At 50.5% G+C, this 22,421-nt stretch overlaps 1 protein-coding gene across 1 annotated transcript in view; it reads left to right on the top strand.

The window, feature by feature from the left end:
- LOC130680969 (epithelial discoidin domain-containing receptor 1-like) overlaps positions 1-22,421 on the top strand; it is a 99,789-nt gene that overhangs the window by 48,103 nt on the left and 29,265 nt on the right. Inside the window, 1 exon segment of the mRNA XM_057492860.1 lies at positions 21,137-21,267. Within this exon segment, the coding sequence (XP_057348843.1) occupies positions 21,137-21,267 (131 nt within the window).

The raw sequence follows: 22,421 nt of genomic DNA on the forward strand, positions 1-22,421 counted from the left end.
CGTGGCCGGGCACCGGGTGCTCATCTCCCTGGCTAGGGTGGCAGTTAGGCAGGAAAGAAAAGTCTAGCCTCGCAGGAGGAGCCAGACAGAAAGCCCTGCTTGGCCTGGAGAACGTCCCCACCGCTGTGGCTTTGACCTCCTTTTCAGCCTCCTTTTCCTGGATATTGATTTTCAACATAAGGAAGTCATCTTGCCGTGTTCATTTTAAGGACTTTTGAGTTATAAAGAGCTTGGTTCAATATCGGACTCTGACACAAAGTGAACTTGCTGTATATATGTTATCGGTATAATAACACATATTAGTATAATTGGTGTAACATATATATTATTGAGCCTTCGTTTTCCCACATCTAAAATGGAGTTAAGCATAACTTTTAAAGATATTGGGGGAGACTGAGATAACTGGAGGCAGTGCCCAGCCCTGTCACTAACTTAGGTAGATCTCGGCATTCCGGAGTGATCGTGATGCGTCTGATGGTCGGATTATCATAGCTGAGCATTGCTTAAGCACCCTTCTTCAGGCCGTATCTCCGCACAGTATGGCCCATAACATTTCACCTCCTCCTACCCCATGGCACAAGGTGGGGAGGCTGTGGCAAGAATGCCCACTGGCCAGGGTGATGCGGAGTTGTCTCTCTGGACAAGGATCTGAAGGGCTCTGTGCACCCCGTTCTCTGTTGCTAAGCTGCCCACGGCCTCAGCACCGGGACCCCCATGTATTTCAACACACTCTTGAGTATGAAGTGCTTTGCTCACAGGCTGTGCTATGTGAGTGATAAGTGTCATTATGATACAAGGATTTTAAGTTGATGAATGAATATATTGGAGGAAAATAATCCAGTAGAGGTCCATCTGGTACTGGGCCTTTTATCCAGGCCGTAACCTGAACCACTTTATGGAGTTAGGTAGTCAATTTACCATGTCAGGTAACAAAAGGAAGCAGCAGGGATGGAAGGGGAGGCCTTGAAATCCAGAGTGGGATGAAGGGTGTGAAGCTGGAAGGCACAGGGGGTGTTCTCACTGGCGGGTGCTGGAAGGTGGTGGCCCTGATCTCTCAAGACCAGAGTGCAGGGATGGGGCTGGGGTGAAACCCCAGAGAGGGGGAGATGAAGAGGGTCTGGGAGATGGTCCAAAAAACAGAGGTTTGCAGGTCTGGGCCACCTGTCCTATTGCCCAGCCACAGCAGCCGGCCCTTCTCTTGCTGCGGTGAATACTGAAGGACTTGCCTTTGAAGATACAACCTGCTTTTGGCCCAACGGGCTTGGCTGCAGAGCCTGTGATCCAGTCCTATGGGTGCTCAGCCCTCCTGCCCCCCATCGCTGCCTTCCCAGCTCTCCTCCCTTCCCCAGATGAGCCCAGAGCCTCTGGCTCGCCTCCCAGGAAACATGTACCTACACAGTCCCCCAAAGACCAGGTTCTCTCTGAACCTGAGGGTCTACAACTAACTTTGTGCCAGATGACTTTGGAGAAAGCTGTTGACAGACGGTGAAGAAGGTTAGACCTGGGGGTCCGTGGGCCACAGGTGGGCGAGGCCTTCTATGGAGGTGTATGGAGGTGTGTTTGCCCTGTCCTTCCTGCCACCCCTCCGGCCCTTTCCCAGTCAGTGTCCACGGTGGCCCTGGCCTCCCTGCCCTGCCTGCAGCAGATGCATTTCCCTTCCCGGAGGCTTTGGAGCGGTGCCTCTTACGCCATCAGGATTCAGCATTTAGAATCTTGGGAAGGCTCCACCTGGGAAAGGGTTCCAGAGAAAACAAGCTTCAGATCCCGGCTGATATGGGAAAGGGCTCATGTTCACGGACACAGCTTCAGGGACCTTGGCAGACGCTTAGGCAGGCCTGGCCCCTGCTTTTAATGGATCCGACATGGAGCCTTCCAGGGCCCACGGTGCTGCATGGCCTCCAAGGGCCATTTTGCTCTCAAGCTGTACTGACATCACTGTCACAGGAGGTGTAGTCGCGGGGTCTGCAGTGAACCAACCACAGCTTCTGTTCTTTCTACTGCTTATGCCCTAAGGCCAAGGAGATGTTAAGGGGCCTGACACCCCCTCTCAGCTCCTCCTTATCTTCCCCTATTAAGTTGTTTCCCTCTCAGAAATGAGCTGTGTTTTTTCTATGGCAGAAAATGGGCCTGAAAGAGGGTCTGGGGACCTGCAGGATCATGGCCCCAGTCCCCAGAATCGCCTTCCAGCCCCAGAAATGGCATCCAGAGTAGCAGTAACGGGATGAGGTCAGGGTGCTCTGGCCCAAGGAGGGAAGGGAGGCGAGCATGTTAGGGAAAGGGCGGGGCGGAGTTCCTGGGGGTGGGCAGTCTTCTCTGATTCCCAGGCCCAGTTCTTTAATGCCACTGTGTGATACTCAAGAGGACCACGTATGTAGATTTTGTGCATACAATAAACCAAGTAAAGCCCCTACAGGTAAAGTGAGGGCAGGAGCAGGGAACACCTGGATTTCTGTTTCTGGCATTGTGCACTTAAGAAAAACACTCCCCCATGTTTTTGTCCTTGGGGCTTCATACTGACCATTGACTTCCCCGTGTCTGCCTCTTCTGCCAGGGGTCTTTTCAAACATAGACAGTCATGGGATATTAAACTGGAAGGACAGTAGCGATCATCTAGTCCCGTCAACTCACTATGTATATGAGGAACCTGAGGTCCAGAGTGGGGAAGTGTCTTACCCGAGGTCACATGGTGAGTTACCTCCTTCGACGTCTTTGTGTGCAGTACAGACCCCTCCCTGCCACCAATTTTGATTCTTCAGCTCTTAAGACATCATGAAGTCTCCATATATCCCAGAGGACTAAGGGGTAACTAGGCTCCTGGTGTAGAATTGGTACTAAAATCCCTTCGTTCAGAGGAGTCTCCCAGGGAGCATACCTCATAGGGCCCAGGTGAGAGGTGTGAGACGGTCAAGAGAGGGAACGTGGCTTGGAGAGAAGCAGTGGTGTCACAGACCTCCTGGCAGGCTGCCCAGACCAATGGCTTCCTTCCCTTCTGCCTCCACCCAAGGGAGCCCTTGCCCCATGTTAGCAGAGGGAACCTATCATGGAAACATCTCATTTTGAAATTGAGCCTCCCTCTAAACATGATGTTATAGACAGGGAAGTGCCCTCTATCTTCACCAGTCTGACCCCACTCCCTGCGGATGGAGGACTCCTAACATCCAGGACGACTTAACTCTGTTTGGACCATAATATGTCCTGGGAATGAGGAGAGGCCCGTCTCCGTGCAGCCAACTCAGTCTCTTTCCATCATGTCCCCCCAACATCCAGCTGCTCATTATGCCCTTCACATGCCTGCACGTAGCTTGTATCAAAAGGTAGGCTTGGTCCTGTCTTGTTTGCACACATGCGTGTAAACAAACATACCCTCTTTACAGACATTATTTTGTGACATTATTGTAATCTGGGGTCGATTGAGAAACCTTGTTCTGGAGGTGTGATGGGGAACACCCCACATCTGTGGACATCCTAATTCAGTCCATGACAGTGTGGCCAGAAAATCGCTGAGCAGTCATGGAAGGGCTCCTTACTTGGGGCAGCCCTTGGCCTGGCGGCCACAATGTCACTCCTCCAGGGTAATTCCTTTCCCCATAGCACTTGGAATTAGGAGAGGGCTGAGAGATGAGCTATCATTTCCTGAACCTTCCACTGACCTGGTGAAAAGTCAATGACAGAGAGCTTGTAGGCTTAGAAGCACAGCCCCCCCACTCCCGGGTGGGGTCAAAGGTGGACCATACAGTTCCAGCCTCTAAGATTAGCAATGGCCCCGTGGTGTCCCTGAAGAATGTCCGTTCTGAGAAAGCGTTCTCCTCTCACCCCTTTGCCCCTCAGTGACCCTCGTGGTTAAACCCCTTTCCCACCTGTCAGCTTATCAGCAGGGGCCCCCCCACTTAGATGAGGCTATTCCCACTCATCTGTGATGGTCCAAGTCCCAGCCCCCAAATATTTGCTCACTTCCCTTCCTCGGTTCAGTGGAGGCAGCAGCAAAACGGAGGGGTCCCAGTGCCTCTGGCCGTGCTTGGCTTTCGGTCAGCCCCTCCTCCTGTCCCTGCCTCTCACGCACAGTTCACTTGGCCGTTCCCAATACACCTGTGTGCATACCTCCAGCTCTTCCCCCCTTTTGAGCCCCCTCTCTGTTTCCCCTCCTAGTTTGGATCCTCTTTGGGGATTTTGGTTTTTACTTTATTTTGCTTTTTTCTGTTTTTGTTTTTTTTATAGGTTTCAGAGAAATTATGTTGAATCCAATAAGCCTTCCCGGACATACATTCCAAGCCTCTTAACCATGGCTTCTATGTTGAGGATGTCAATGTTTATTTCAGCAAACGACTTCATGGCTTTTAAAAACTCCTTTTAGGCCTCCCTGTTCTGATGTCACCTTGGTAGGCGGGGCCCTCTGAGAGCGGGCGGAGAGAGGGGGAGCTCTAGGCCCTGTTGTCTTTGGATCCGGGAATGCTAAGTAGAAACTGCATGAACCACCGGTGCCCCCCGCACCCTTTCCACCACCCAGCCCGGTGTTTCCCCGTCCACCACGGGCAGGCTGCCCCTTCCCTCCAGTCAGCACTGTGCTCCTCTTCTTCTGGCCTCTGAGGCAGCCCCTGCCACCCATCTTTAGAGCCAATAAAGAGAATTAAACACCTGTGCACCAGGAGGCATCTTTTACACCCACTAGACATTCTCTGGCTTTCCAAAAACAACCCAACCAGCACGAGAAAGCTGATGAGGCCCAGCCGTGCTCTGGCTTCACTTGCCCTGCTTGGAAGCGTGGGGTCTCCCTGGCTCTCCCTCGGACACCAGGCTCTCTTAGCGACCTCATCGCCCTGCAGCCTCCAGTGGGGAAGAGCCTCTAAGCGGAGGTGGAGACGGCGTGGTGAGAGGAGGGGGGAGCCGGGCTCAAGTGTTGGCACCAGATTAGGCCTCAGAGGAAAAGAATGGAAACCAATCACTGTCTGTATTTGTTTTGGTGGAGAAAACCATCCCTTTTTTTTGGACACACATCCCCCCTACTCCCTCTTCTCTCTGGAACGGCTCACAATGAGTGTGATGTTAGAAAACTCCTTGGAGAGGAAGATTTCTCCAGGGCTGCTCCTTGGCCCCTAGAGCTGCAGTTCCGACAAGCTTTGGCTGCGGGAGGTCCTGCCTGTGAACTGACCGTGCCTCTAGGACCACAAGGGACCGAGGGAATCAGGGACCGAGGCCCTTCCTGCTCGTCCATGATCCCGGGATCTCCTCCCCCACTTTCACTTATTTTGACTCCGAGAACTTTCGGAACCAATGGAATCACCATTTCAAGGCCAAGACGAACTGAAGGGGAAGAGAAGTAAGACTTGGCCTCCTCCAGCCCCTCTCGCGGCACCAATGGAAGTGTCATCCTATTCTCTGGTCAATGTATGTGTTCACTTTGCTTGCTTTGACTCATGCCTTACTCCGGGGCCACCCTCTCCCAAAGACGGGGTTTGTGTCCCCTGTTTTCAGCTAATCCACTGGGGAGAGAGCGGGGGATGCCTTCGCCTGCTCCGACAGGACAGGCACAGCGGCAGGGCCTGAACTGCTCCCAGGTCTGCAGCCATGTTGGCCGAGTGCCCTTCGGGCTTGGCCCGCTCCCCGCAACCTATGGTGCCTCCGTCGTGGGAGGTCAGCACGGGCTGGAGCAGGGGACCTCCCACTGATGGCTCTTAGCACTGAACGGTGGTGGTTCTTAACCTGCTAAGTTTCGGAGTGGAGTCACACAACTACAGATAGCAGATTCTCTGCCTCTGGCAAATTTACATGGGAATTAAGATCCCCACTTAGGATTTTCCTTCCTGGGTCCTGTGGATGGTAGTTCTTCATGCCAGGTCCTCAGCCTGAATCTGCGGATACCTCCACGGGGTTTAAAAACAAAACCTTTTTCCAAGTTCTTGCCCCATATCTGGGTGACCTCCCAAGGCAGCTAAACATGGGGATTCAGGTTCTCTCCAGGGCCTTGAGGTGTGTGTTTCTTCAGCCCCTCCCAGCTCCCCACCATCCTGCTCCCCAGTGCTTCCCGCCAGGCTGTCCCCCATCATGTCCTGCTGACCCTTTGGGCCAGGGCCGCCTCCTGAGTGTGGCTTTAAGGAGTAAGCTTGAGGATGATGCTTTTTAATTATTGTAAATCATTACCTCATTTCCAGCCTCCGAGGCTCCACCCATCCCAGCATCTTCTATCCTGCCATTTTCCTCACCTTGTGCTATGACAACGGGGCGTTGTGTTTCCAGAGACTTATATAAGTGTTCAGTGTATAGTTTCTTAATAAACACTTTATTTTCAAATGAAATGACTGGATCAGACCTCTTATTTGGCAATTTTGCAAAGAATATTAATGATACAGGAATTCCAGACTGCCCACATTTTTGTTTTCCTATTTTACGGTTACTTTTAAAGGTGTTTCTTCACTCAGACCTCAGTCTTCAAAGAAAGCTGTTTACAGTCAGTTCCACTGTTTGCTTTCATTGAGATCCCTCCAGACAGGTCAAGTCCATCTAGGGAAGTGTTTCCTCATCCTACTGAAGAAGGAATTAGAGATACAGAGAGGTTGAATGGGTCTCCCAGGGTCACACAGCGCAAGAGGCAGAGGCCAGATTCAAACCTGACACCTCCAGACATGACTCAGGCCATTGAGAACCTTGGTGGCTGTGAGACTGTGCTGTTTGAGCAGCTGTGACTTACAGAGACCCTCTCTTCTGAGCTGTTGCATAAGGGGATTTGGGAGTAGGGTTGAGGGACCCTTCATCTCTGGTGCACCAGCAAACCAGTGGGAATTTCCCTCAGATGGAGTGGAGTGGTATCTTCCCTGCGGATCTTGGGGAAGTGACCTTGTCTGGGGGAAGAGGAGCTCTGGACCTGCAGGTCAGTCTGCTGAGCTTTCAGGAACACCCCCTACACACACACACACACACGTACTTGGGGAGGCCAAACTCTCACGGCCAGTCTCACGTGGGCTGCCAGAAGGGGGCAGGCAAAAGAGTCCTGGGATCCTATCAAGAGCAGAATGCTGCCCCCGGGGTTCCTGGGCCCTGACCCAGCTAGAAATGCCTTCGCTAACTCACAATACCTCCCTGTTAGCAGGTAGGGACTCTGTATGAGGGAGCAAAAACAGGGACAGGGGCTGGGGAAGAGTTCCCGGTTGGATTTGAACCCTTCATTGGGCCCAGAAGGCTTTGATGGAGCTTGCTTACTCAGCAAGTAAAGGAGACGCAGGGAGAGTAAGTTGGGTGAGCTTAAGGTAGAAGTCCGGCGGAGGACTGACCAGGCTTGGGTGGTATTTTGTCTACCTACCCTTACTCAGTCTCCTCTTTAAGTATGATTTGGTTTGAAACCCCCACCCCCAACCGAAATGGACTTTCCTCTTCCCTAGAGTGGCCGGCTAGGGGTTTGTCCCAGCACCTATTGAGAGTCAGGCACTTTTTGCCCACGAGGAAGCTGAGGCTCAGAAAGATTCAATAACTAGCCTGGGTTTCACAGCCTGTGACCAGCAGAAAGCAATGCCGACAGGGGGGGCACTCCTTGATGATACACCTCTTCCCTAGAGTGGCCTGGCTAGGGGGTTCTCAGTGGTTCTGGGGTTGGAACCGGGATGCCCCAAGAGCTGGAATTGTCCTTAGGACCATGGGGATGCATGGGTGCAAGGGGAAACTTTCATTTTTATTAACAGAGATTTGAGCTTTGCTCATCCTGATGCAAAGAGCCTGTTGATGCATGAACAGAAACGCCCCTGAGAAGATGAGAGGCAAAAGCTCACAGCTCAGGAGGAGGGCGTCAGCCATGTGGAGTTCATCCATTGTATCTGAGACAAGAGGAAAGATTCGTCCACTGTATCTGGAGATAAGGAAGGAAAGGAGTTCTTGTCTGGTGGCTTCTGTTTTGCCTATAAAGTGTAAGGCAAGGCCGAGTGCTGTGAGTGTGAAGCTTTGGGGAGAGTGGAGAAGGTCTGAAATAGGGGAAGAGGCTACGGCAGATGGTGGAAGTGTGGAAAAGCTGCCAGGTGGGACGGGGATTCACGGAGAATGCAGGGCCATGTCTACTGTCCAGGACTCTGTTTTCTGTGTTTTCCTACTGGGCCCTGAAGTGCCATGGCCTTTACTCCAGTGTGAGAGCCTGTGGGGAAGGCAGAGCCTGTGGGGCTAAATGGCATCCAGAGCGCAGGACAGACCTGGGCTCAGCCCAGAAGGACGCTCGTGTGGAAGGGTTCCGTGCCCGGAGGCTCAGGGAACCAGCCAGACCCGCAGCTCCCTGGCCTTCTGGGTCTGGAGTCTCACCCACAGGATGTCACAGCGGCTTTCTTGGGCTCAGGCTTACCTTCTGGCGCTGTGTCACGGGTTCTCCGCTGACACAGGCCGTGAGTCCGGTGTGCTTACCAGGCACTCTTAGGTCTCCATTTTGTGGGGAGGGTGAAGGGCGGTGGTTCTGAACCCTATTCACTGAATCTTGGAGACTGGGAACCCACCATGTAGGACAGTGGTGGAAACAGGTGCAGGGCCTTCCAGGGACATGGAGAGGACCTGAGTCTTTCATCAGGGTGATGTGGCCAGATTGGGGACTGGTTGCCAGGTTTCAAAGAATGGGTTCACCTGTGACTCATTAATAATCCTTGTTATGTGGAACTTATGAAGCGCTTACTCAGAGGCAGGCGTATTTTGCCCATGAAGAAGCCAAGGACCGAAAGAGTCAAAAACTAGCCCAGGTGTTCACAGCCTGCGACTAGCAGAACCAGTGTGGACCCGAGCTCTCCTGGACGTCAGAGTGCCCTTGGCCTCTCTGCTGCCCTGAACAGCAGCCCAGCTTCTGTTCCTGGAGGGCTGCAGTCCTGGGGGCTGCACAGTCACCATCCCCGCTGCCCCCACTCCCAGATGAAGAAGCCTCTCAGGGGTCTTGGGGCTGGATGCCATCCCTCACTTCCTTCCGGAACCACCGGAGCAGGGTGGTGTTAAAGACTCCCCAGGAACAAGTGTCTACAATGTTCTCTTCTCACCCACTCTAGCATTTAGGGACCCTTGGTACCTGAAAGTGCGGTTGGTCTTAGATCTAAGGTTAATTACTACCCGGCTTGCAGTTGGTGAGATTCCCAAGCAGACAGCAGTGGCATCTTTGATGTTGGGGAGGACTTGCTGGGTGAGACACACCTGACCTTCAGGATGGTCCGTGAGGCTGCCCATGTCTGGGCAGGTGTGAGCAGATTCAGACGGGAAGGTAATTGGAGGTAGGAATGCCTTGCCTGACTTTCCTACCCCACTTTGAACTTTCTTCACCCAAGTCTGAGACCTCCTGGTGTGTGGAAGTTCAGCCATGTGCTTCTCACCCCAGGAAAGAACAAAAAGTTCACCTCTGGGCTGCCCTGTCTCGCCCCTCCTGTGTGGGAATTCCTTTCTGTGGGCAACCTCCCAGCAGCCTCATCCTTACCTCCACCTCCCCAGTGACAGGTGTGACCTCACACAGATGTGACCGGCTGCAACACCTGTCCTGGTTCGGCCCCATTCCTGCAGGTCAAGCCCAGGAGTGCGCCATATACAAACGTGGAACACCAAAGGAACCTTGTCCAGAGTAAAATTATTACTACAACTCCCAAGAAAGATTTAAATGATATGGACCTCGTGACTCTTCCTGAAAGGGAGTTCAAAATAAAAATATTCTAATGGAGGTATGGAAAGACATCCAAGAACTCAGGAATGAATTCAGGTCGGACGTGCAATCATTGAAGAGCAAGATGGAGGGTATTAAAAGCAGGTTGGATATGGTGGAGGAGACAATAAATGAAATAGAAACAAGAGAAGAGGAATACAAGGAAGCTGAGGCACAGAGAGAAAAAAGAATCTCTAAGAATGAAAGAATATTGAGAGAATTGTGTGAACAATCCAAACAGAACAATATTCACATTATAGGGGTTCCAGAAGAAGAAGAGAGAAAAGGGATAGAAAGTGTCTTTGAGGAGGTAGTTACTGAAAACTTCCCCAATCTGGGGAAGGACATAGTCTCTCAGGCCATGGAGATCCACAGATCTCCCAACACGAGGGACCCAAGAAAGATAACACCAAGACACATAGTAATTAAAATGGGAAAGATCAAGGATAAGGACAGACTGTTAAAAGCAGCCAGAGACAGAAATAAGATCACATACAAAGGAAAGCCCATCAGGCTAACATCAGACTTCTCAGCAGAAACCTTACAGGCCAGAAGGGAGTGGCATGATGTATTTAATGCCATGAAGCAGAAGGGCCTGGAACCAAGATTACTTTATCCAGCAAGATTATCATTTAAATTTGAAGGAGGGATTAAACAATTTCCAGATAAGCAAAAGCAGAGAGAATTTACCTCCCACAGACCATCTCTACAGTCTATTTTGGAGGGACTGCTATAGATGGAAGTGTTCCTAAGGATTAACAGCTGTCACCTGAGGGTAAAAAACCACAGTAATGAAAGTCAAACAGCTAATTACGAAGCAAATGCAAAATTAAATTAACTATCCCCAAAGTCGATCAAGGGATAGACAAAAAGTACAGAATTTGATACCTAATATATAAAGAATGAAGGAGGAAGAAAAAGGAGAAGAAATAGATAAGAACCTTTAGATTGTGTTTGTAACAGCATACTGAGAGAGTTAAGTTAGACTCTTAGATAGTAAGGAAAGTAACCTGTAACCTTTGGTAACCACGAATCTAAAGCCTGAAATGGCAATAAGTACATACCTATTGATAATCACCCTAAATGTAAGTGGACTGAATGCACCAATCAAAAGACATAGAGTCACTGAATGGATAAAAAAACAAGACCCATCTATATGCTGCTTACAAGAGACTCACCTCAAACCCAAAGACATGCACAGACTAAAAGTCAAGGGATGGAAAAAGATATTTCACACAAACAATAGGGAGAAAAAGGCAGGTGTTGCAGTACTACCATCAGACAAAATACTTCAAAACAAAGAAAGTAACAAGAGATAAAGAAGGACACTACATAATGATAAAGGGCTCACTTCAGCAAGAGGATATAACCATTATAAATATATATGCATCCAGCACAGGAGCACCAGCATATGTGAAACAAATACTACCAGAACTAAAGGAGGAAATAGAATGCAATGCATTAATTTTAGGAGACTTCAACACACCATTCACTCCAAAGGACAGATCCACCAGACAGGAAATAAGTAAGGACACAGAGGCACTGAACAACATACTAGAACAGATGGACCTAATAGACATCTATAGAACTCTACACCCAAAAGCAACAGGATACACGTTCTTCTCAAGTGCACATGGAACATTCTCCAGAATAGACCACATACTAGACCACAAAAAGAGCCTCAGTAAATTCAAAAACTTTGAAATTCTACCAACCAGCTTTTCAGAAAACAAAGGTATAAAATGAGAAATAAATTGTACAAAGAAAGCAAAAAGGCTCACAAACACATGGAGGCTTAACAACATGTTCCTAAATAGTCATGGATCAACAACCAAATTAAAATGGAGATCCAGCAATATATGGAAATAATTGACAACAACACAAAGCCCCAACTTCTGTGGGACGCAGCAAAAGCAGTCTTAAGAGGAAAGTATATAGCAATCCAGGCATATTTGAAGAAGGAAGAACAAACCCAAATGAATACTCTAATGTCACAATTATCAAAATTGGAAAAGAAGAACAAATGAGGCCTAAAGTCAGCAGAAGGAGGGACATAATAAAGATCAGAGAAGAAATAAAATTGAGAAGAATAAAACAATAGAAAAAAATCAATGAAACCAAGAGCTGGTTCTTTGAGAAAATAAACAAAATAGATAAGCCTCTAGCCAGACTTATTAAGAGAAAAAGAGAATCAACACACATCAACAGAATCAGAAATGAAAAAGGAAACATCACGATGGACCCAACAGAAATACAAATTATTAGAGACTACTATGAAAACCTATATGCTAAGAAGCTGGAAAACCATTTGGACAACTTCCTAGAAAAATACAACCTTCCAAGACTGACCAAGGAAGAAACACAAAATCTAAACAAACCAATTAGCAGCAAAGAAATTGAAGGAGTAATCAAAAAACTACCCAAAAAAAAAAACCCCGTACCAGATGGACTTACCTCAGAATTTTATCAGACATACAGAGAAGATATAATACCCATTCTCCTTAAAGATTTCCAAAAAATAGAATAGGAGGGAATACTCCCAAACTCATTCTATGAAGCCAACATCACCCTAATACCAAATCAAGGCAAAGACCTCACAAAAAGAAATTACAGACCAATATCCCTGATGAATGTAGATGCAAAAATACTCGACAAGATATTAGCAAACTGAATTCAAAAATACATCAAAAGGATCATACACCATGACCAAGGGGGATTCATCCCAGGGATGCAAGGATGGTACAACATCTGAAAATCCATCAACATCATCCACCACATAAACAAAAAGAAGGACAAAAACCACATGATCATCTCCATAGATGCTGAAAAAGCATTCGACAAAATTCAACATCCATTCATGATAAAAACTCTCAACAAAATGTGTATAGAGGGCAGGTACCTCAACATAATAAAGGGCATATATGATAAACCCACAGCCAGCATCATACTGAACAAAGAAAAGCTGAAAGCTTTTCCTCTAAGATTGGGAACAAGACAGGGATGCCCACTCTCTCCACTGTTATTCAACATAGTACTGGAGGTCCTAGCCATGGCAATTAGACAAAACAAAGAAATACAAGGAATCCAATTGGTAAAGAAAAAGTCAAACTGTCACTATTTGCAGATGACATGATATTGCACATAAAAACCCTAAAGACTCCACTCCAAAACTACTAGATCTGATATCAGAATACAGCAAAGTTGCAGGATACAAAATAAACACACAGAAATCTGTCACTTTCCTATACACTAACAATGAACTAATAGAAACAGAAATCAGGAAAACAATTCCGGTCACAATTGCATCTAAAAGAATAAAATACCTAGCAATAACCCTTACCAAGGAAGTGAACGACCTATACCCTGAAAATTACAAGACACTCTTAAGAGAAATTAAAGAGGACACTAACAAATGGAAACTCATCCCATGCTCCTGGCTGGGAAGAATTAATATCATCAAAATGGCCATCCTGCCCAAAGCAATATACAAATTACCAACAACATTCTTCAACGAACTAGAACAAATTGTTCAAAAATTCATATGGAAACACCAAAGACCCCGAATAGCCAAAGCAATCCTGAGAAGGAAGAATAAAGTTGGGGGGATCTCGCTCCCCAACTTGAAGCTCTACTACAAAGCCACAGTAATCAAGACAGTTTGGTACTGGCACAGGAACAGAGCCACAGACCAGTGGAACAGAATAGAGTCCCCAGATATTAACCCAAACATTTATGGTCAATTAATATATGATAAAGAAGCCATGGACATACAGTGGGGAAATGACAGTCTCTTCAACAGATGGTACTGACAAAACTGGACAGCTACATGTAAGAGAATGAAACTGGATCACTGTCTAACCCCATACACAAACGTAAATTCAGAATGGATCAAGGACTTGAATGTAAGTCATGAAACCATAAAACTCTTAGAAAAAAGCATAGGCAAAAATCTCTTGGACATAAACACGAGCGACTTCTTTGTGAACATTTCTCCCCAGGCAAGGGAAACAAAAGCAAAAATGAACAAGTGGGACTATATCAAGCTGAAAAGCTTCTGTACAGCAAAGGACACCATCAATAGAACAAAAAAGTACCCTACAGTATGGGAGAATATATTCATAAATGACAGATCCGATAAAGGGTTGACATCCAAAATATATAAAGAGCTCATGTACCTCAACAAACAAAAAGCAAATAACCCAATTAAAAAATGGGCAGAGGAGCTCAACAGACAGTTCTCCAAAGAAGAATTTCAGATGGCCAACAGACACATGAAAAGGTGCTCCATGTTGCTTGTCATCAGAGAAATGCAAATTAAAAGCACAATGAGATATCACCTCACACCAGTAAGGATGGCCACCATCCAAAAGACAAACAACAACAAATGTTGGCGAGGTTGTGGAGAAAGGGGAACCCTCCTACACTGCTGGTGGGAATGCAAATTAGTTCAACCATTGTGGAAAGCAGTATGGAGGTTCCTCAAGAAGATCAAAATAGAAATACCATTTGACCCAGGAATTCCACTTCTAGGAATTTACCCTAAGAATGCAGCACTCCAGTTTGAAAAAGACAGGTGCACCCCTATGTTTATCACAGCACTATTTACAATAGCCAAGAAATGGAAGCAACCTAAATGTCCATCAGTAGATGAATGGATAAAGAAGATGTGGTACATATACACAAGGGAGTATTACTCAGCCATAAGAAAAAAACAGATCCTACCATTTGCAACAACATGGATGGAGCTAGATGGTATTATGCTCAGTGAAATAAGCCAGGCGGAGAAAGACAAGTACCGAATGATTTCACTCATATGTGGAGTATAAGAACAAAGAAAAACTGAAGGAACAAAACAGCAAGAGAATCACAGAACCTAAGAATGGAGTAACGGTTACCAAAGGGAAAGGGACTGGGGAGGATGGGTGGAAAGGAAGGGATAAGGGCAGGGAAAAAGGAAGGGGGCCTTATGATTAGCATGTATAATGTGGGGGGGCACGGGGAGGGATGTGCAACACAGAGAAGACAAGTAGTGATTCTACAGCATCTTACTATGCTGATGGACAGTGACTGTAATGGGGTTTGATGGGGGGTACTTGGTGATGGGGGGAGTCTAGTAACCATAATGTTCTTCATGTAATTGTAGATTAATGATAATAAAGTGAATTTTTAAAAAAACCCCACAGTAGGAGCTCTGGGAATGTTTTTCTTTTCCATTTAAATACATTCCATTTCATGTGTAATTAAATGTGTGGGATTGAACTAATGTTTTCTTCTGAGCATTCTTGGCAGCCTGAGACCCTAGGGTCTGGCTAGTGCAAAGAAAACACACGCTTCTCAGAGACCCTCCCCCACCTTCTCTTCCCATTCCCTCCTCCCCCCTTTCCTGCCAAGAATCTTCCTCCTCCTTCATGCACACAGTCACCCTTAGGCCTTACCTTGTAACTCAAGAGCCCCCGAGGCTGTTGGACCCTTTGTTCTTCTGGGAGTGTTGGGGCTTTGGTTGTCTGTCCTCATCTCCAGAAGCCACCTCAATGCTCATCTTGAACTCAGGTGGCGATGACAAATGGTGGCAAGAACGGAGTACCCTGGCAATGACTCTCTCCCTGTCCTTTTCGATGCCATTGGTCTCCACCAAGTGCTGTGGACAGTTCAGAAGGCAGCATTTCTCCCTGGTGTAGGGGGTCACAGAAGCAAAGGGGGCTGGCACATGCTGCTCATGCAGACCTTCAGAGTCCAACGAGACACCTCTAACAGCTGGGTGATCTTGGACAAATTCTCCTGAGCTTCAGCCACACACTGTGCAGAAACGAGTTGTAAAGATGAGTCAGATAGTGCATGCAGAGTGCTTAGCATGGGGCCTGCCACAGGGTGAGGACTCAATTGAGGAGAGTTATTTTTATTATTAATAAGGGCTCCAGGGGATAATAAGCTGAAAGAGATAGGCACAGAGTGAGACAGGGTTGATGGGGGAAGATCTGAAAGGTCTCAGCAATGAGGCTGGCCCCAATTAGGGACTGGGGGTTATCATTACAATGGGCCAGAGAAGAAGGGAAGGTGGGGTGGTCAAGAGAACACACCAGGGCTCAGCTTTAAGAGCACCTGGCCAGCCCTTCGTGGTGCTGGGAGGGCCTGCTTCTGAGTCCCTTAGGTCCAGAGAAAGGTGATCTCAGCACTGCACACGTGGAGTACTTTTAGGACAATAATTAGGCAAAGCACCAAGGTGGCCAATGAGCTTTGGGGACAGCATCTGGGTCTGAATGAAGGAACACTCTGGCTTTGGGGGGCTGACTTTGCTGCCTGACATACAGCACAGTCAAGATCACCATTATTTATAACCACCAACGTGGGAAATCTGGTTTCTCTCTGCTGATCAACAGCAATCTGTGTAGGTGGCTGTCTCAGCTTCAGATGTCTTTATCCCACTGTCTGACCAACCTCCTCCCAGTAAGTATTTTGGCCTCTGTAGGAGGGGGTAGGACAGGCTGGGGCAGGCTGCCAGTGACCCCAGAGTCAGGATCGGCTCCCCTGCTCTCACCCCAGCAACCTTATACCATTTTATTTCAGGAGAATATCACCATCCTTCATCAAGTTCCTCTCCAAGCCACTACTTTGTTCGAGGGTAGATTGAGCAATTAGTTAACACCTCGCAGAAAGGAAGGAGACACACTTTGTTACATGTCCACTATGGTTCAGATATTTCCTATTACCTCTACTGTCTAAAATTTTAAGTCAGTCCTCTTCCCATTAACTCTGCCAAGTAGACAGACACTTCCTTGCTCTACAGTTAAGGGAGCAGTGCCCGAGGGGGGACCAGGCAGGGTTGGGGTGCAGACACAGACCTGTTTCCTTTCCCGAGTCCTCACAGCATCTGGTGGGCTTTCTGCGTCCCCTTCGTCCCTGGTCAGAAGGGCCGAGCAGTTCACGGTTGCTGCACACCTGTTTTCCCAGGAAATGGAGGTGCAGATAACAGTGGTACCTGCATCTCGGGCCACCTCCGTCTACCCCCTGGTCCTGGACGGGTCCCAGAAGGTGTGGCAGGAAACCTCTTCCTCCCGGGAGGAGGCAGCCCAGGCGAACAGAGGCCGGAGGAGGGGGAACGGCAGCGAGCCCGCTAAGCTCTCAGGGGTCTGAGGGCCTCGGGACAGGGCCTGCGGGTGACCTCCTTAGATTAAGCCAGGTCAAGGTTGCTCCAGGCCTGGGGAAGACCTCCCGGAAGTGAATCCCACACATGCAGAACGATGATCTTGGTCCTCAGTACGGAAGAAAATGTGCGGAGCAGTGACTGAAATGCAGGAATCCTCCTGTGTTTGTCCGACGACCCTCTTGTCCTGTGGGAAGAGAAGCTATTCGACGGCTTTCCCTGGTGGAACCTAGTCGGTGGCTCTCTCAACACGCGGAGTCAGGGAAGAGCGCGGCCAGGAGGTGCCGGGAACCCTTTTCACCTCCCCGTGACCCTTCCCCCCCCACACCAGCCCCCTGCTGTCCACTCAGACCCTCACTGCTGGAGATTGGGAAACCTTCCCACGGCCCCGGCTGTGTGTCCCCCTCTCTCCTCCTCCCCTGCCAGTGTCCCGGCATCTGAGACGTGTGGCCCGGACTCGGCAGGGCCAGCCAGCCAGGCAGTAAAAGGAGACTGATGCCCTCCCCTCCCAGGGACATCTACCACTTCTTGGCACGCGGGTGAAATGGCCTTACCAGAGGCAGCCCTGAGCAGCGCTCTGTGAGCTAAAAACAGCAGAAAAAGAGGCCCAAATAGACATGTGAACGTCAGAAATGGAAATGGTTCACTGTGGCCCTTCCCCAGGGTCCGAGCAGCGCCCTTTCCTCCCACAGCCTCCCACCCAAACCCTTCTCCCCAGGGCCTCTGGGAAGGGGGGCAACCCCTGGCCTTTCCCTCGGGAAGATGAACAGGGAAAGAAGCTGGGCAGGAGTAGGAGAAAGGAGAAGTTGGGGAGTCACGCTTCTGTGGACAGGGTTCTCCTGGTGGCCACAGAGCAGCAGAGGCTGGTGGGAAGGCAACAGTGGGTAAGGGAAAAACACAGGGGCTTGGGAGCCACAGAAAGAGGGGGGTTCTTCCTTGGCCGTGTCTTGGCTCTGAGAACTTTGGAAAGTTACCCTCTGCCTCTGTTTTCTCATCTGTGAAAGGGGTTCAGTTACGCTTACTGTCATGGTTATCATGAGAACAGAATGTCGAGCGAATAGTAGGACTGGGCCCAGATTTATTCCCTTTTCCCTACTTCCTCCGACTTAGGATCAGGGAAGGCAGCTGCTCGCATGGTGCTCTGGTCCAGAGCCTGGGTGGCACGCACGGTTGTCCGCACGGAAGGAATTTGCCTTCTGAGCTGGGCCCGTATCCAGCCTCTCTCTGCTGAAACGGCTCTGTTGCCTTGTGGGACTTCTCCCCGTGTCTGGGAGAAAGTTCTCTCTTGGGAGCAGGGGAACGAGGGCAGGATTCCTGATGGAGTTGGGGGCTGTTTTTATCTTCCATTCCTTCTGCTGGCCCTTCCTGAATCTCACCACCCCGTTCCAGCTCAGGTACTGGTTTCAGACGACTCCCTGAAGACAAAGGGAGTGAGCCCAGGCGGTTCTCTACTGAGCCACTGCATGTTCTGTGTGTCTGAAAAAGATCTGTTTGCAGATTTGGGGAAAACACTGTGGTCCGTGGGAGGCTTCCTCTCCGGGTTTGCAGAGAGCAGACGGATTTCCAGCAACACCGTCACCTGCCCGTTGCTACATCCAAGGCCCACGGAGGTCATAGCCCCCCCTCCTGCAGTGGGAGTTTTGCAGCTGCCGCCAGGTGCTCAACTCCTGGGATGTAGAGGGAAGGCTGAGAAACAGCTCCCTGTCCTCTGCTCCCTCTTGGCTGCCTGAATCTTCCAGCGCCTGAGATTCTTGCCGCCAGGGAGGAGATGGAGGTTTCTGAGACGTGCCTTAGCACCACTGGAGAACCAGAGCTCTGCAGAGCTTCTCCGTTCTCTGCTCTCACTGTAGCTGAGAGTGGGGAGCTCTCAAGGAAGCTGGTGAGCTCGCCCAGGCTGGAGTTGGGCTTAGGGGTCCAGGAACTTTCATGCTATGGCTTTCCCTTTGCAGAGGCATGTCCAGAACACAGGAAGGCAAAAGAGGCATGGTCTCCACCATGTGGATGAGCATGTGAGGCTCTGAGAGGGGGTCTGACTCAGCCTAAGCCACACAGCTGGGAACGGGGGAGAGGGGATCCTGGAGGGGAGCCATGATTGCAGGCCCCCCTCCTGGGCTTCCAGCTGGGAGGCACGACTGAACTGTTCATGGACTTGGGGCTTGCTGAGGCCAAGCTGTAAAGGGGAATGTCTCATCCGCTGGCTAATTCCTCACCCCAACAGGGGCGTCCTGTTTCATGGTTCTCAAAAGAGGTGGCCAGGCCGGCAGCTTCGCCATCACCTGGGATCTTGTGAGGAGGGCAAATCTCAGGCCCCATCCTGCCTCCTGAATGGGCATCTCTGGGGAAAGGGCCCAGCGATCTGGGCGAGCCCTCCAGGAGATTCTGACGTGGCTTGGGTTTGAGAACCATTGTCCTCTTGCCATGCTGAGGGAGGCTGGAGTTGGGATGGGGTCTGGGGCCGAAGGGGGCTTATCCCCAACGATTTGGCTGCACTGACATGTCCTGGTGCTCTGGATTCTAATTCTGTCTCAGCTACCAGTTAGGGACACCTGACTTGGCCTTTATTTTCCTTTCTTGTAAAATAATATCGATAATGAAGAAAACACCTCGACACACCAGCATGATAGAGGAGGCGAGCATTTGCAACCCTTTACATACAATAGCTCATGGAGCGCATAAACTGGACTGTTTAATCCTCCCCCACCCATTTTCAGACGAGGAAACCAAGCCGAGATGTTTGGGGAGGTGCGCAGACCCGAACGGCTGGGGGTTCCAGGTCCTGCCGCAAGAGCCCCGACTGCCCATTCCTGACCAGCCCCTGCACGTCCGGAGGCCTTGAAAGCTGCCACCATCAGCCCGTCTCCACTCCGAGGCTGGGCCGGGACGCTCCCCTGGCAGGGCCCGGGCGTCGCCCATAGTCACCTGGGAATGACTGCACAGTAATGAGCATGTGGCTCCCTCCAGCGGTCCTAACCTCCCGTTTCCTCTCAGTGGGAGACCCTTTAGCCTTCCCCTCCCAGGCCGACAAACACTCTTCCACAGAGGCCAGGAAAGAGCATCACAGGGTGTGAAGAAGGAAGCAGGTTGGAATGCCCCTGTTGCAAAGGCTGGCGCAGCAAAGGCTTCGTGTGCTGCAGCCCCGTGGCCTTGAGGAGCGGCCGCCAGCCGCTGCGAGCCGGCAGGTCTGTCTTGCTGGGAGGAGGGAATGATGGTCTGCAAGGCTTCCTCCCACAAGGCTCTGCTGCCAGGTCATCTGGGACATGGGGGGGTGGATCCCAAGAACTCCTGATAGAAAAAAAAAAAAGACGTGTGTACTCAGAAGGGAATCCCCACGCCAGCCAAAACACACGCAAAGCCTTGTAGCCACGCCCCTCTGTCCCTGTCACATGTCTCGTCGCTCAGGGGGACAGTCTGCCTGGCCCATCTTCAGCTTTCACTTTCTGACAAGGTCATCTGAGACAATCCCCTCTCCTGGCTCTGCGGTGTATCTTCATCATGTCGATACGGGTATTTAATGGGCTTCCGCCTGCTGAACGATTCAGTGAGTAATCTCTGGCTTGCCCCTTTCGTCACCAGCTCAGGGCTGGGGCAGCAACTTTGTAGCATTCTTTCCAAATAGGTGGGAGAGCTGAGGTCACATCTTTGCTTTCTCCTGGCAGACAGACTCTAATTAGGTTGCTAAATTAGCCGAGGCAATGGCAACCCTTCTCTTTGCAGAGACCCTTGTTCTGGGGAGGTCTCGGGACCTCGCCTGCTTGAGCTCATTGTTCTTTCTCTCAGAGGGAAGGGATTTCTCAAGTAGAGGCTTCTCCCAGATAATTTTAGCTGCCGTTCAGTAGTCTCTACCAGGAAGCAGACACTTAAGGATCGCTACAGCCGTTACGCTACAGCAAGAGCCAGTGTGTGTCCCTGTGTGTGTGTGTGTCTTTCGTTTGTCGCAGGCACTGAGAGCTTGTTAGAAATGCAGATTCTCAGATGCACTGGCTCGGAGTCTGTACGAGGCCCACAGGATTCTGTGACCAGAGACGGGCTGTAATCTGTCTCGTGCAGCTGCAGCTGATGATGCTAGCTAGAATCCTGCGTGTCGGCGACTGTTGATTGCGTTTTCCTGCCGAAGCAGCTATGTTTTGGGGAGGCTCGGGGCTGGGCAGGGGCAGAGCTGAGAGGATCCTGGGTCGGAATCTTGGACCACTGGGTGATGGCTGGTTTCGTGCCCCCCTGGGGTGCTGAGTTCCGTCACCCTGCCGTGGACTCAGGAGCAGATCTCCCTGCGCTAGACGCCGGTGCCCTCCTGACCTCCTGGGCCTCTAATGGGGACAAGTGCCTGGGACTGACTGGGCCACTCTCCTCTCTGTCCCCTCCGACAGATGTGCAGCACATGACGGGGCGGGACATCGTGTTGAAACGAGAACTGGGCGAGGGAGCCTTTGGGAAGGTCTTCCTAGCAGAGCGCTACAAACTCAGCCCTACCAAGGACAAGATGCTCGTGGCCGTGAAGGTAAACCCCAGAGGCATGTGGGCCCAGGCAGGGAGAGGGCTGGCTGGGGCCGGGAGCCGGAAGAAGGGGCTCACTCCACTGGATGAGATGATGCAAACTGCCTCTATCAGAGGTCAGGGGCGCTGCTCCAAGGCCGTGAAGTTTCCTTTGGACCCAAACCGACTTCCTTTGGCTTCAGAGGTTAAGAGCCGTGGCAGGGAGGGGGTGGGCCTGAGGGGCAGCTGGGGAAGCGAGGTATATACCATGAGAGGCCCTGGTTCTCTCCTGGAGGCCCTGGGCACTGTGGGCCCCCTGCCGGCCCTCCTTCCTCCTCAGTGACTTTGTGAGATGTATTGGCCGTGCCTAGAGAGTCACTCGACCGTCTCTCAGGAATGGAGTTGGATGGTGGGGGGGTCAAGGGGCCCTAGGAGCCACCGCTCAAGGGCAGCAGACATCTCTGGGGATTGGAGGTGGGGTGGGGGTCAGGGATTGAGCACAGGGGGGACAGCGAGTGAGGCTGGGAAAGATTTTTAGATAACCCCCATGGGATCCAAGTTCAGCCCCCAGGGGGAGGCATGCCTGAGGGTAACTGCCTCCTGGCAGCTACCGATAGGTCTCTTACTCACAAGGCTTTTTGTTGCCAGGCCAGCTGTGCAGATCTGCAGCTGGGGGCAGTGGGAAGGGGCTTTGTTCCTAGTCCCCCGCCTGACACTTCCTCCAGCAGAGAGCAGCTTCTACCGTAAATCAGTGTTGGACATGGTTGGCACAAGCCAGAGGCCAGGAGCCTTGCTGACACACCCACAGGTCCCGGGAGCCGTGCTCTGGGCCATGGGCTGGTCTCCCTGTGTGCAGCAAGCAGGCCTCTGAGGTCAGCAGGGGTTACTCTTCCCCATGAAGACGCTCACTCAGGCCTGGCCAGGCCTTAGTACCAAGAGCCACAACCAAACCACCTTCACAATGGCAGCTTTACACTGTGAGACTTCCGGGTGTCTGGATACAGTTGCCTCCATCCACAGAGGGCAGCTGACCTCCACAGATGTGGGCTGTGCAGGCTATGGGCATAGCACAGGCATCAGAGAGCCTGGGTGGGAGGCCCAGCCCACCTCTGATTAGCTGTGTGACTTTGAGCAAGAAGCTCAACCTTTTGGGGCCTCAGGCTCCTTCTCTGTATAATA

Source organism: Manis pentadactyla, chromosome 15 (genome assembly GCF_030020395.1).
Source record: "Manis pentadactyla isolate mManPen7 chromosome 15, mManPen7.hap1, whole genome shotgun sequence".
NCBI lineage: Eukaryota > Metazoa > Chordata > Mammalia > Pholidota > Manidae > Manis > Manis pentadactyla.